Source organism: Geospiza fortis, unplaced genomic scaffold (assembly GCF_000277835.1).
Source record: "Geospiza fortis unplaced genomic scaffold, GeoFor_1.0 scaffold206, whole genome shotgun sequence".
In the NCBI taxonomy this organism is placed as follows: Eukaryota; Metazoa; Chordata; class Aves; order Passeriformes; family Thraupidae; genus Geospiza; species Geospiza fortis.
In genome coordinates this window covers 8,497,747-8,513,071 of record NW_005054311.1, presented here as the reverse complement: position 1 = coordinate 8,513,071, position 15,325 = coordinate 8,497,747, and the positions used below count along the sequence as shown (strand labels likewise).

At 44.7% G+C, this 15,325-nt stretch overlaps 1 protein-coding gene across 1 annotated transcript in view; it reads right to left on the bottom strand.

Moving 5' to 3' along the window:
• The window catches only part of RIPOR2 (RHO family interacting cell polarization regulator 2), a 68,660-nt gene that overhangs the window by 2,377 nt on the left and 50,958 nt on the right, over positions 1–15,325 (bottom strand). Inside the window, exons 14-22 of the mRNA XM_005419344.2 lie at positions 14,036–14,725; positions 11,256–11,440; positions 9,328–9,496; positions 7,770–7,905; positions 6,718–6,879; positions 5,566–5,724; positions 3,944–4,146; positions 2,402–2,485; positions 397–487 (exon numbers count right to left, since the gene is read on the bottom strand). Of these exons, the coding sequence (XP_005419401.2) occupies positions 397–487; positions 2,402–2,485; positions 3,944–4,146; positions 5,566–5,724; positions 6,718–6,879; positions 7,770–7,905; positions 9,328–9,496; positions 11,256–11,440; positions 14,036–14,725 (1,879 nt within the window). The remainder of the gene's footprint in view (positions 1–396; positions 488–2,401; positions 2,486–3,943; positions 4,147–5,565; positions 5,725–6,717; positions 6,880–7,769; positions 7,906–9,327; positions 9,497–11,255; positions 11,441–14,035; positions 14,726–15,325) is intronic.

Sequence of the window (15,325 nt, the reverse complement as noted above, 5' to 3'; positions counted from 1 at the left end):
TAAAGGTTTTGCATAATTAAAATAACACAAGGACACCTCCCCCATGGAGCAGAAATTCATGCTTAGCTGAAAGGCCAGAAAAACACAAATTTTCCGTGCCACTGAAGTACTGGTGCCCAGAAACTGTGCAGAATTATCAATTCTTTCTGTTTCTTAACTTCTCCTTTGCTATCCTTCCTTTTGCTACTTCCCCCTCCAGACTCACACAATTCAATTTCTCTTTTTAGCTCATTTTCAAAATGAATTATTTTTATGAATCTGTATTTTCTGACTTGTTTAAGTCACTCTGTACAGTTTTGTTTCAATTTACAGTCTCACATTTACATAGCTCAGGTGTCTTACATGCTGCTCTGTTAAAAAATAAAATTAAATACTGCTCTAAAGCAGGCAACTCACCAAGGGAGAGCAGGGTTTCAGATGCCACTTTTCTGATCTCTTCATTGTCAGACTGGCAGAGCGTGACCAGCATTTTAATGCTCTCAGTAGCCTGGGAAGTGCAAAGAGAACTGCATCAGCACCACACAGGACACTCTGGGGTTTTTCCACAACCTTGCATGTAAATAGGAACCATCCTCTGCACTGTCCTTCCCACTCCAAGCAAAGGGCTTTGGTGGAGACAGGAGGAATGGGTTTCCCTGAGGGGAAGCATTTGGAGGAGGTGTATTTTCTGCTGCTGGTGTGGACCCTTTCTAATTTTCCTACCCTATGCACTACATACATAAATCTGACAGACCAGCTATGTCTGCCACTTCTGACTGTAGGATAGGTAATGGACTGTGGACTGAGGCCATAAAATGCCAAGGCAAGGGTACAGCAGGGAAATGAACAGAAGGGATCTAGCAAATAGGTTTCCTATAAAGCATGTCAAGCCTGTGCTCACCAATATTTGCAGACTTCTGCCTTGCCTCTGCTATTTTTGGGAAGAAAGCAAGGAATAATCCTGTTCTGTGCAACAAAAATGTCAGGTCTTTGGGGAGAGCAGCTGTCATAGTGTGTCTGGCTGACTATTTAATACTACGAGAGAGATGAGTGAAAGGAAGGGCAGCTACTGCCCCAGTGTGACACCTGGAAGAGGCATTGAGCCATGGAGTTGGTATTTGTATGAGCCCTGTCAATCCAAGGGGCACAAGGCCTGCTCTGCATGCTCAGATTGAAGGCTTTGCTGCCAGAGCCATCACATCGCACCACCTTGTCTTCAGTGTGGCCACTCGTGTGTGACTCAGGGTGAGGCTGCACTGGTGCCTACAGCTCAAATGCCTGAGAGTTATCGGGCCACAGCAACACAGAGCTTGCTGCCACCTGAAAAACCCCTCAGAGATTCACTGGGCCCTTGTGCAACCGACTGTGGATTAAACTGCCCCTGGGTTCCCCCATCCACAGCCACCTACGCATTGTAGCATTTCCACCTCTGAAATAGTAACTTCCAGCTTCAGCTTTTTCTTTGAAGATTCCAAATGATGATACTTTCCCGCAGTAGCTTTTTTGCCCAGCCATTCTCACTATTCAAGACTCACTGGAGCCACACTGCTCAAGTTAAACTTGTCTAGCTCCAGTTCCCACCACTGGTTCCTAGTCCGAGTTTTCCTGAGCAATCAAAAACCCCACTGCACCTGCATGCAGCAGAGATGTAATGTCCCTCACCATTGCCTCTCGGGGATGCCTGCTAGCTTCTCATTTAAGGGAAAGGTTTTTTCATATTAAACAATGCTGGATTATGTATTGAATGGCATCAGTTGTGACTGGGATGAAGTTACAGTTTAGAGCTGCCTTCCAGGGGACAGATTAGAGAGAGAAATAGTCAGTCCAAAGTGCATGTGTCTCATGGAACGTATTTTTTGTCCCAGTGTCCCATACCAGCCAGGCTTGGGTGGCTGCTGTCTCCCATGGCTCTGTACAACCAAAACAAAAGTGCATTTTCCCATCCTGTCACAGGATGGAGTGCAAAGATGGTACCAGATGCTAGCTGAAGCTGTAGTGCCCAGATGTTATGACCAATTATTTGTCACAAAACAAGCTGTGATCTCTATTTTCTGCTACAGCAGCCCACATGCATTAGAGCTCATTTTATCCTGGGAAAGCATTTATTTATCCTTCTCAGTCAGTACTATCTGGATTAACATTTTTTTCTCCGCGATGTGGAACTGAGTCTCCAGAAGTCAATATGAGAGGGAGGAAAAGATGATATGCAAAAGATAAAACTTTGCCAAGGTCACAGAACCCAGGTGTTTGTGGTTTAGAAGGTTCTAAACCATTCTCTTTATCTGAAAAGGGATGGAGTACAGCAACACAAAACAAAAACACTACTGCTGCTGTTATTGAAATGTCTGTTTTGTTGTTTGTACCTATCAGATGTCCTTTCAAAAGCAAAGCCAAGCACCACAGTGTATTCCTTGTCTCTTACCTTGAGGTATCTTAGAGCCAAGCAAGCTGCTTTCTGCAGCTGGAGGTTGGGTTGGGTTAGTGCTTCACAGTAATAAATCAAGGCCTGAAAACAGATAAAGAAGAACAGCAATGAAAATGTCTGTGCCTCCACAGAGAAGGGTGGAGCATGGAGGTATTGCTACCCTGTTAAAGGACAGCAATTGCAGCCTGCCTCCCTAGCAGTGAGCATGTGGGATGGCACAGGTGGGATAATTCCCTACAGCAGATCCAGGCCAGACCACCAGTCATAGATCAGCAGCTTCAGGGCAGCTTTTGGTGAGGAGAAGTTCATATTAAAGTGAGGTGCACAATCTGGCACCTTTGAAGGCCTTTAATCATACATCACCAAAGAGTTCAGAATGGGCCTTGGAGTCTAATATCTCAAGAGGTGGCCCTTGTGATGGTGTCTTTAAGGTAGGGAAAATAATGAACTAGTTGGTGTAGACCCTGGGGAGACTTAAAATAATGATTACAATGTCAGCATGAGCTGCTAGACCAGTTTACTGCTTGACCCTAGAAATTAGTAGCTACTACTGGGCAGCAAATCTCAGCAGCACTCAGCTGCACAGTGAATTCATCTGCAGCATAGGGCTGCATAATACCCTCACAGAAGCCACTCTGTGGTCCTTCCTGCAGGCAGTGGACCAGGTATCAGCTACACATGCCTGTTCTAGGAGAAGGTTATATTTGCCCTGAGATGCTGCCTCCAGGAAGCTGGGGATGGGAGAAGGATGATATGAAATACCAAGAGGCTGCAAAAATGGAAGATGAAGTGGGAGGGCAAGCAAAAAGGGGACTGGATTGATAGACAAGAAAAGCAAAGACTTTTTCTCTTCCCTTTGCCTTCCTTCTGCCACTCTTCCTCTTCCAGCTGCCTTTTCTTTTGCTTTTCCCTGACAGAGAGCCAGATGGATAGGAGGGAAAGGTCTGCCATGAAAGGGTAGGAGCCAATCCCTAATTTCTTCTTATTCCTCCTTCTCCCCTCTGTTTAATTTCTGTGCTTAACCTGGCCCTGCTTGTTGCATTTGGTATCAGAGATAGACTCAAATCTTAGTCCTCACAGCTGAGCTGTGTTTGCCCAAGGCAGTCCATGCCCTCTGGAAATGCTGAGAAGTCCCATAGATGGCAGACTCCTTTGGGAAAAAAAAAAAATTGAGACCTACATCTTTGCATGTTGGTGGTGCTGGGGACTGTTACCTTGAAGCCTTGGACTGAAGCCAAGTCTGAGACAGGGCAGCAGAAATGCTGAAGTGTGGAAGATAGCTGGAGAGCACAGAACTCAGTAAGTATTTGCAGTTTTGATTGGGACCTGTTTAGTGTAATGACAGGTAGAAACAGACTGGCATAAAGACAGAAACAGACCTGCACACGTGCAGAAAAATCAGACAGAATATCCCTCTGGATCAGCTTAAATCAAGCTTGGATCAGTAATTTTATATGCACAGATATTTGAGACATACAGGTAGAAAAAGGTCATGATGACACAGGTCTGTCATGTCACAGGTGATTTTCTGCCACTTACCTTCTCCCTGAAGTGCCTGTTTTCTGCAGTTGCTGTCAGAAGTGATGCCACAGTCTCACTGACTTCATTTTTATTTTCATTGAGAAGTAAAGCCAAAGCTCTTAAAACTTCCTGCTGTGGTGGAAGGTTATTGGAGTTTATTTTGGACACGTTGTGCTGCAGTTTTCCATCTTTCACTGACTGCAGCACCTGAACCACAGATGCTAGAAGTGCAAGAAAAAGGTCTGTGTTACTTACTTTATCCTCTCAGCACTTTGGATTGATTCTTTCCTCGCTAGCAATCCTTGATTTATACTACACACACTGAGGATACAAAAATATTCCCATCTGAGCAACTGCAGCATGGCAGTGTGTCTGCATGGGGAACTGTCTGGGCTTTAAGCTGGGCCAGTTTGTCAGACCTTCTTCAAGTGAGGAGGAGATGAGTAGATGGGCCCAAGTGCAGCACTTAGGCCTACCCAGAGCTACAGGCACCCCTGTCAAATCTCTGCTTTCTGCTGGAAGATGTCAATTCTCACCCTAACAATTGAGACCAAATATCCTTGCCAGTGTATTGACTTTCAGAGCACCCTTGTGAGAGCTTTTTCTGGATAGACTGATGTCTGCCAACAAGAGCTAGGGCTAATATGTTTCAGAGGTGAGTTGAAATGCCATTTTGCTTCCAGGCTTTTGAGCAAAAGCTCCCTCGTATGCCCAAATAAAAAAGAAAACTAGGCAAGGTTCCTCAAACTCCCTCTCAGACAGAGAATAAAACTTGGCTTGCCAGGGACTGCAGTTCAGCACACTTTGTGCAGCATCTGCTTCTCTCTTTAGCTCTTTAGCCTGCAAAACTCTGAGGTGCTGTGATCCCTTGGTCCCTGATAATTGCTCAGCACTTCAGAAGGTGTCTCCGTAACAGGTGGTGAAAGACCAAGACATCATCTGTCACAGACATATTTTATGAAAAATCCTTTTGCTAGGATTTTTTCTCCTGAGAAGCTGAGAGGCCTCAGAAACAAAATGTAAACAATAATTATCTGCTGCTGTGGAATGCAACAGCTGCATCTTTGATTGGTCCATGTTGGTTGTTTCTAATTAATGGCCAATCACAGTCCAGCTGTCTCGGACTCTCAGGTCAGTCACAAGATTTTATTATCATTCCATTCTTTTCCTTTCAAGCCTTCTGATGAAATCCTTTCTTCTATTCTTTTAGTATAGTTTTAATATATCATTTTCTTTTAATATAATATATATTATAAAATAATACATCAGCCTTCTGAAACATGGAGTCAAGATTCTCGTCTCTTCCCTGGTTCTGGGACCCCTGTGAACACCACCACAATCATCCAAGCTGTGGGCACAGAAAACTTCCCAGACCTTGGGCTCAGCCCACCACCATCAGCCATTCCCTGAAAAACAGTGCTTTCAGAACAATTTTTTCCCATTTGAATATGGAAATACAAATGACTGAGAGTCTATCTGCATCAGTTGCATGCACAACAGTTCAGCTTAATAGCCAGGACACTTTGTGTCTTTTCTCTCCTCCTTTTGTAAAACCAGCCTCAGGGCTGGACTGCCTTGTGTTGAGCTCAGAAGGACAGGGAGGTACTCCCTAAGCAGCCAGCAGAATTTATATACCCTACCTTCTTTTGCAAGCTGCAGCAAATAGCTCCCAAGGTCACTGACACTGTGGCTGGCAAAGTAGCTGTAATACTGAAAGACAGTAATGGTCTCGGAGGACATGCTGGAGTAGAGGACGGGCTCCGTCCGGTCCAGGATCTGAGACACCAGGATCCTGAAGACTGCAGGAGGCCATGGACAAAGGGACAGGTTAGTGAGAGCAAAAGCTGCTGGCAAAATTACACAATCCACTTCAAAACTGGAAAGAAAGAACCTCATCTGCAAGGCCAGATAAGTGATGTTTCTAAGTGATGTTCCCAATGTTTCTAAGCTCAGCTGCGGTTAGGTTAGAAGCTGGACAGGCCTTCTCCCTATCTGGATCTTATTGCCAGAGAATATCTTTGTAAGGATGAACCTCTGCCAGTTTACAGATGGCTAGTGCAGCTTCCTGTGCAATCAACAGAGCATCATTTCTACCTGACCAATATCCTGCATTGTAACCCCCCTCTCCACATGCACTGCCTGTACATCCCCACAGTGCCACCTAGGCAGGATTTGGCTTTGCTATTTCTCATGTCCCTGCACTAGTGTGACATGCAGAAACCTAGTCTGAGTCACTGCCTGTGAGAGCTGTAGCATGGAGCAGGAAGGAGAACACTGCCCAGTGTAGGCATCCACAGTGCAGGTGGCCACACCTGGGCAAATCAGCCTCCATCTCCCCATTCTGTCCAAGGGAGAGCTAGTCAGCATAGCTGGAGCTTGAGGTGTGGTACATCCCCCACAAGATAAGTACCTGTGCTCAGACAAACTCACTTGAATGTGGATTAATTTCATCCCAGTGCACTGTAATGGGGTATGGGAATTATATAGATACACAAAATTAAGTGCAAGGATTCCTGATTCACTGAATCACTTACAAATCTGTATTTGGGAATAGACTTTCTTTCTGGTTAGCTCATAAACCTTAAAACAGTATTTTCTGTTCTGTTAACCTCATCTTTTTTTTTTTTTGTTTGTTTCATTATTTGGGGCCAAAACTGTTTCAAGAGTTGTAACATTAGTTTTCAAATGAGATCTTGGAACTGTGGCCAAACAGATCTCCAAGGGGTTGGAAAACAAAGCTCAGTACACAACTGTTCTCCATTTTGACACATTTTTTTTGCAGCAGTTTGTACCTGTTTCTGCAAGTCCTGGACATTCCTCATTCACAGTGGTGGCAAAATTGATATCCAACTGCTTCATCATCTTGTCTGCAGAGGTGTGATACACTCCTGCAGGGCCAGTGCACTTCATCCAGAAAGCCAGCAGCGACAGCTTCTTGTGGAACTCTGGAATTGCTGGGGAAGACAAAATGAATAATGAAACAAAGCCATGCTGAAAGCATCCGCTTTGAGAAAAGAAGTAAGAATAAAGGACATCTCACCCAATCCCACTGATAAACAGTTACTGTTTGCTGGGTCTCCCTGAGCCACTACCTTCACAGAGCATGATAATGTGCTCACCCCAGATTTGTAACATGATTTTTCTGTTTCCCATGGTAATGTGAGAAAATTTGCTCCTGATCCAGTTCTTGGCACTGATGTCTCTTCCTCTTAAATAGCACAAAATACTAGGGGAACACCACAAATGGTCTGCACAAGTTTGGTCCCTGTCCTAGCACTACACTATGGCTTCAAGTAAGTCACTCAATTTTTGCCTCAATTTTCTGATATAGTAAATACACCTTGTAGTATTTACCTATCCTGCCAGAGTGTACATGAGGGTAACTATGTGTTTGTCAAACTCTTCCAAGTATTAAAATAGATGCAAAAATAAAAATAACTAAGAAGTTCTCCATAGAGACAACTAAAAATGAAAATGTTCAAGAAGTTGTATTATGCCTTTGATATTGTAATGCAAATTCTGCCTTTCCTCAGGAAAAAAACCCGAAAGAAGAATTTGGGTCTTCAGAGGTGGAAGTATCCACACAACACCAATGACACCTGTCCATCTTCTGAACATCAAGCTGGATAAGAAGTCCTTTCTTTTCTCACTTGTGTATTTCTGGATACCAGCACTGAGGACAAATGTAGGTGACACCTGCCTTGACTGCTGGTGACCCTGAGCTAGCCCTTATTACAGTGACCTCTCCTGTACTGCTAGTGAGCTCTGCACAGTGATTATTTCAGCAGACACACATCCCCAGGCAAACCCCTGTCAGAAGGAAAGCCCCTAAGCTGTTTCTTACCATCAGTAAGAGAGGTGATGTTTCCCAAGTTCTCAGTGCTGATCTCGGCAATATTCTCCACCACGAGGATCTGCCTGGACAGCTTATCCAGGAGGTCTCTTGTCACAAATGGTGTTTTACTGGAGAACACAATTTGCTGGTGAAGGAAAATGGGAAGAGACAAAAATGAGTCATTGAACCAAAAAGAAACCCAGCCTCAGAAAAACCAAAAAAACTCCAAAACACCTGAAGTGCAACAACAAATTCATTGCCTCGAACCACAGGATCTTCTTAACTTAAAAAAATTTTTGGTGTTGGGATATTTTTTGGTCCTGGTTGATATGCATCACTGCTTGCATCTTCAATATCTACATCCACATCCAGACACCTGAGAATCCAAGTAGCCATTTGCCTAAGTAATTTCTGATTTACACATTCCACAAAGTTAAAGAAACCCATCGCCACGAGACTTAAAGCCAGGCAAGAATATTAGCCTGACTTCCACACAACACGGGCCATAGACTTTCAGGACAACCCTGCATAGAGGAAGATCACAAGTTGCTCTTTCTCCACTCCATTTCAGCTTTGATCAATTACTTAGGTGCCTTTATTAATTTTATTAATTAATTAATCCTTGCTAATACTCCCTACTGCTCATATCTGCATCTTCTTCAGCAGTCTATCAGTCTATGTAAATGACGTTCATATCAAATCTGCTTTGTGTGTGGATGTGGTTCAAGTTCACCTGGCTCACCTGCATATTTACTGTATACTCTTGTATTGAAACCAAAAATCTCCCTTTTCCTCATAGCGTGAGTCAGCAGAGTTTCCAGCTCAGCCCTAAGGGTGCTGGAATCAGGCTCACACTCTATTGCTTCTATGAGCCTTTGGGAAAATAGTGCTAATTATAACTAAGATGGAAGAGTAAAATAATTGTGAAGAGGAAGTTGCAGCATGTTTTGATTTGTCAGGAAAACCCTGACGACCTCACTTACTGGATGTTTAAATTTGCATTTGCCATGCATGGGCTCTGAAAAAACCTACAGAAAAACTCCTCTAGCTGTGACCATGAACTGACAATTTTGATGTCCCAGGGGGCTGTTTCATGCTGCCTTCACCGTGCCTGCTGCAGACAGAATCTCTCTGCCTCATGAACAAAAATTCATCTCTGCTCTTGAACGCTGCAGGCTCATCTGGGGCTCAGTTAAACAGTGGAGACAGGGTTCCTGTTTTACCTCTGAAGACACACTGGTTTAACTGGGAACCAACTCCACTCCCAGCAATGCCAGCAGGAGTTTGTAACCCAGAGCAGAGGATGCCCCTGTCCCCCACTGCCCTGCCCCTCAGCCCTCCTGGGCAGCTCATGCCAAGTCCTCCTTAGTTCACGTGTCAGGTCTGCTCCAAAATGGGCCAGGATGGAAATGATGGAGGCACCTCTGGTTGGTGCCACCATCCAACCCCAGCACGGTGTCTGTCCCAGCCCTGAGCTCCCACTGCCTCACAGGAGCAGCGCTGACCTTGCCAGCCTGCATGCAGGAATGATTTTAAAATAAATGCCCAAATGAGGCGGGGCTGGTACCTGAATGAGCTGGGTGCAGTACTGCAAGTGCTTAACTATGGTTATATCCAGGCTGTCGTTGCCTGTGGTCAGGGGCAGAGGGCTGCCAGCCACGCTGGTGCCCACGCCCGTGTCCTCGGTGAGAGCTTCGCTCAGGTGGCCTCTGGCTTCTGGGTGCTCCGTCCTGTAACTGGGGAGGAGGCAGGAGGAGGAGGAGGTCAGTGCAGGGCCAGCAGCTGCCACAGCAGACACACACCCACACCCACAGCCCCACTCACACACAAGGGGATGAGCAAAGAGCACGGCAGAAGAGCTGAAAGTGCACAGAAACCTGGTGATGGGCACATCATATCACAAAGGAGCAGGGCTGTCCTGCCTGGGTACAGGAGGGACATGCCCATCTAGGGGACACACCTGTCCCCTGACTGGCTTGCCCTGAGTGATGTGATGTCCTCAACAGCAAGGTTTGTCGTGGTTACTGTCCCTTGGTGGTGACAGCTTTCTCCCATCTCTGATGTATCACCTGCCTAGTCACTCTGGATTAAGAACCATGACAATTTGTACCTTCCCAAGCACTGAGCTGCTAAGAACAGCTCTGTGCTTGCAGAGTCCTCCTGCTATCAAATTTAAGGCTCATTGCAGAAGGAAAGGAAAACCACTGCTGAAGTAAGAGACATGATGTTTTCATATGCAGTTTTAGACACAATGTGTACAGCTTACTTTGCCAATTGTTTCTGCAAGAGTGTTGAGCTAGTCTTACTGTGTTTTAAATCATTATTTCCAATATTGTCTTGCTGCACAAATGATCCTCCCCATGTTTAAATGCAAAGCCTGAGGTCAGTCCCCAGATGGCAAGTGTGTTTGGCTGCAAGTTCAGAAGTTTCAACACTTGCAATCTTTACACTGAGTCACACACTTACACATCTAAAAATGGAAGCGGGAATCTGCACTGTCTGGGGATGAGCCAGAGGGGAAAAAAAGAAATTTTAATTTCTGTTTTAACTGGTTGAAGCTAGATCCTTAAATCAGCACAGACTGGACTGAGGTCAGAGTGCCAGTTTAGCAACCAACATGATTTCCCAATTTTTTTTTTCCCACTGAGTCTTATTCTAGAATGAGGACATGAGATGATGGGAACTGCACGGTGGTTGCTCATTGCACTCAAACTGCTTTAAGCAAGCTGTGAGTAGAACAGCTCCCTGGCTGGAAAGCACAGGCAGGGAGGGAACTGTGTTCCTTTCCTTTTTTCCAGCTCTAGTGCCGCTTACGTGCCTGCTGGGCATCGTGTCAGCTCAAAGGAGGCAAACATGCTTTTAAGATCTAATGATTGAAGCACAGCACCCTAAAGTCACACAACAATGGCAGGCCACGGCACAACACCACAGCTTTTTTTGTTTTCTGTGTTTTTGCTTTTTTTTTTTTCTCAGAAAGACCAAAAGTGATGAAAGAAGGGCAGGTAACACGCAGGGCCATGAACAGAGTACCAGTCATCACTCTTACATTCCAAAGGCAACCTACATCATGCTGCTTAAATCTGGCCCTGTGTTATTGTTACTGACAAGCTTAATCCACTGCAAAGACTCATTCGGCTAGAGAGAAAAGACAAAGGGAGGGGGGAAAAACCACAGAGGAATTAGTAATTACATCCAAGGAAAGCCAGGTCCAAACCTATGTCAAGGAAGAGGCTCTGCCAGTATTGATGTCAGCCTAATTTAATTTACCTTTCTCCTTTGGAGGACAGATTGCATATATTTGAACAGAGGGAAAAAAATGGTCCTGGAAACTAAAGATTTTGTATGCAGCAGCCATGGGGAGCCCTCTGACCCTAAAACTCATCAAGGATTAGTCAGTCTTCCTTGAATAAATTGTGCACCAGGATCCCCTGTTAGTGACAAAGAGCCAGGGTGTCAGTTTGGCGTAAGCACAGCTGGCAGGTACTACAAACTTACCTATTCTTCTCAATCTCAGTATCTGAAAATACCGAGTCTGCACCTCCTCCACCATTACAAACCTCCACACCACCACCATCCTCATCATCAAAGTCAGAGGTGTTCAGGAAATCAAAGCTTTCTAAAGCACTTTCAACTGTTAGACTTAAACTGGAGGACCTGCTTCGGCTTACTGCTGGCTTGCACTGCAAAGGCAGAACGAACCAATGAAAACCCCAGATATTAGCTACTACAAGAAAGATAAGAAAAAAAAATTGATAAAGCTTAAAACTTCAAATTCTTCATTTTATTTTTAAAACTTCATTTTATTGGGTGTTTCATTTCAAGCCTTCATATTCATAGCATATACAATCAAAGCCTGAGAACTGGAGAAAGCCTTTCATTCCTCCTCCCCTCCTCATGCTACCCACTCTCTTCCCCAAAGGAAAACCCTCAAAGGCAAAATTCAACATGTTTTATAGAAATGAGAAGTACTTCTTGAATCCAAGTTTCGCAGCTCTCAGCATTTTGCAAAAGGAATGATGGGAATTAATGCAATGGAAGTTGAAAGGGGAAGGCACATTCCTTAATTGCTGTTCTAGCTACAGAAGCCAATTTATACATATCCAATGGCAGTGCCTGATTTATTCCAGACGTAACTCTAACAGACCTTAGCCAGGAATGAATTTCATCCCATAGCTGCACATTTATTAATGGAATGAAAGGAGTTTTGCGGCCTTTGAAGCCAAATGGATTATCAAGGAAAAATAAGGTATCCAATTGCTAGGTGACAGAGAAAGGCAGTATTGTAACTCAGAAATTAACAACGCTAGAGAGAGGGGGCAAACCATCCCCACCTCACTGCAGGGAAGAAACGCAAAGGACCCTTGCTGTTGCTGCAGGAAGTATGAAATACCCTGGCCCCAGGTGGCAATTCATCCACATGTGCCCTCAGAATTGCTTCCAGGGTTATCCTGAAGAATCAGATGTAACTTGAGGGATCATCTCCATTGGTTGGAGCAATGACTTCATCTTTCATACCATGTGATTATTTGATCAGAAACAGTCATGAGCCACTGGTGCCATTACACAGGCCACATCCTCCAGTCCCAAGCAGGAGCCATGACTTTGTCTCAGCTCACAGAAAAATGCATTGGCCTCGGAGGAGTTCAGATCCAGCAACAGCTGCTCTAGAGCTGAAGGGAGCTGGAGTTCCATTTGTAATTCATTTGCATACAATACTAATGGTCATACATTTGCACTTAGGATGTTTCAGTCCTTAAACTGACTGTACAGTCAATAGCTGATCAAACACACTTCCCAACACATCTGTGACAAGGGTGAGTGCTGTATCCTACTTCTTGTGCAGCACCAATAGTTTCAGCTTCCATTTCCTTCAGGGCTTGGTAGTGCAGCTTCTTCAAGCAAACGGGAACAGCAACATGTGGGCCATTTTCTCTGCTCATCTAATACAGCCAAGAGAGGTTTCTTCAGCCTCAGCTGGATTCCAGCTCAACCCTTCTGCACGAGGAGCCCTTTTCTGCATGGTTGCTGGTGATGCTGAGTGCCAGTCTGCGAGCTGACCAACAGGTGACACCCAGACTTCAACGGATGTGAAAGGCGTCCATCTCGAGTGTGCAGGAATCCTGTCTGCACATGTCCATCCTCTCACCCCCATCCCATGTCTGTCTGTAACTTCTGATCAGAGCAGCCTAAATAAACAGTCTCCATTGTCTCTCTGCCCTTTGGATAGTTGATCTTTTGTACCAAGTTAGAAAATAATAGTAATGATACCTTTGCCTGCTCAAACCTCTCTAGGAATAAATAATGCCAGGAACGGGGGCTGCAGGCTGTCAAAAAAAATGCTTAATTTGGGAAAGTACCATGCAATGGAAATAAGGAGGTTAACAAAGTTTCTTTGTAAAAAGATAATGCAGAAGAATAAAGGATTCCCTCCTTCCTCTTTAGCCATGCTTTTGAGTTATGAGGCTTAAATGACTAGCAGACCAACTTGCATATGAATATGAAGCATTTGAAATGATTATTTCCCATATAATACTGTTTGCAGAGTAATGTGTCATGAGTTGTTATTCACAGGGGAGATACAAGTAAACATATTAACAACACACATGCAAACCCCTTTTCTTCTGATTTTTAACATTATTCTCTGCATCTTGATGTGATGACAGGATGTCTTTCATTATGAAAATGGATGAGGGAAAAAGGAAAAGGCCATGCCTAGGTGACATGGGGACAGCAACTTTCAGTGACAATTGTGTTTCTAAATCCCTTTGGCAATTTAGAAAATTCAGCTTCTATGGCTCCAAGGCCTGATCCTCAGCTGGTGTAGTTTTGCACAGCTCCATGGAGTTCAGGGGCAGCATGCTAAAGTACACCCACTGAGGATGTGACTCATAGATTTCAAAGGCAGAAGTTTGGCTATATGTGATCCCCAGTATGGCACAAGCAATGGGTTCACAAGAGGTGATTCACAATGGTTCACAAAGCATTCAGAGAAGGGTATGATTTAATTACCCTCCTGTCACAGCACCTTTTTCTCTTTCCCCCAGGTTTCGATAAAAGATCTGTTGCTTGAGGACACAAGGCTATGGTAAGCACATTGCTGACAAAAGTTTAAAAATGCAACATTGTGAAAGGATGCTCCAAGCAGGAGCAAATCTACTGCTACCAGGGAAGTCTACTATTCTCCAGAAAGCCTACTTTGATGTTTGCAAGGCAGGCAAGGACATGCTACCTGCTCAGATTTTCTTTAGGGTAGCATTTTCTGAAAATGTACTCACTTTTAGGATGTCATCTAGATGCATCACTTCTTGATCCAGGTCCTGAAACTCTTTATACTGCTCTTTATGTGGCTCAAGAGCTAAGAGAAGCCCTTGCAAGGCTTCCTCAATGCTTCCATCAAGATAAGACTTATATCCTTCTGATTCCCCACTAATGGATCCCTCACAAGGCAGCCTCTCTGGGGTCAGGGGTGTCTCTGCTGACGTAAGCCTTTTGACCAGCTGCTTTGTGATGTTGCCCTCATAGGTATCCAGCTCCACAGGCTTGAGTTCTGAGCCTTCATCCGTGTCCTGCAGCAGAGACACTGGGACACTCGTTTCCACAAAGACATGATCGCTCCCAGCATCAAAGACCTTTTGGCAAACTTCAGGAGCTGCCCTGGGGGTGTTCTTGCTCTCAGCCACCGCTCCCTCTCCGTGGAACAGCAGGTCCTTTGGCTCAGCAACAGAGTCTCTGCGGGAGTCGCTGCTGCTACAGTCTAGGCTTGAGCTCTGGGAGGACTCCAGGGCTCGGTGCTGGGTGGGGGTGGCAGTGATGTCAGGGCTGGAGCTGACATGAGCACACGAGGACTCTGCTGAGTTGGCAGGGGGCACAGCATCTTCATAAGGCAGGTCACCAAAAGTGAAGGAGAGAGGCCGCTTCTCAGTGGCTGCTGTGCCATTTTCAAAGACATCATCTGGCAAATTCGACTGAAAAGATAATAGGGAGAAAGTGTTTATCAATGCAGCATTGGAAAGAGCAAAAAAATAACAGCATGTGCCCAGGAAAATAAAAGGCAAGGCAAAAGATTAAAGAAGCATTCGAGACTTGAGAGATGGAAAGAATATTTTAAATCAAACTTCCGCTTTCATCTGGCACAGCTCCTCAATTTCAGCATGAAAACTTCTGGAAAACCTGTGCTCAGCCATGCCTCTGCTAAATAGAGAGCTCTAGGAAATGATCTCCAGAGAGAGTCATGAAATCTGCTCACCCTACTATATCCTCTCAAACAGCATTTCCAGTGCACTGCTCTAGTTCCTGTACCATGGCTCTTTTTAATGAGATTGTACACAAGCCACCTTGTCTGCATTTTCCTACTCATAACAGATTTATGTTCTACTCATTTTCTGACTTCTAAAGTCGCAATCTGTAAAATGTAACACAGTTTGCTCCAAAAGTTTCTCTAGTGTCATGGTGGTTAAGTGGTGATAGTACTGTGCTATTTCTTTTTATCCAATGTCCTGCATGTGGTATGGATGTCTGTAACAACTGTTGAACATTAGTTATACAGGAGTCCTCTCCAACATGAG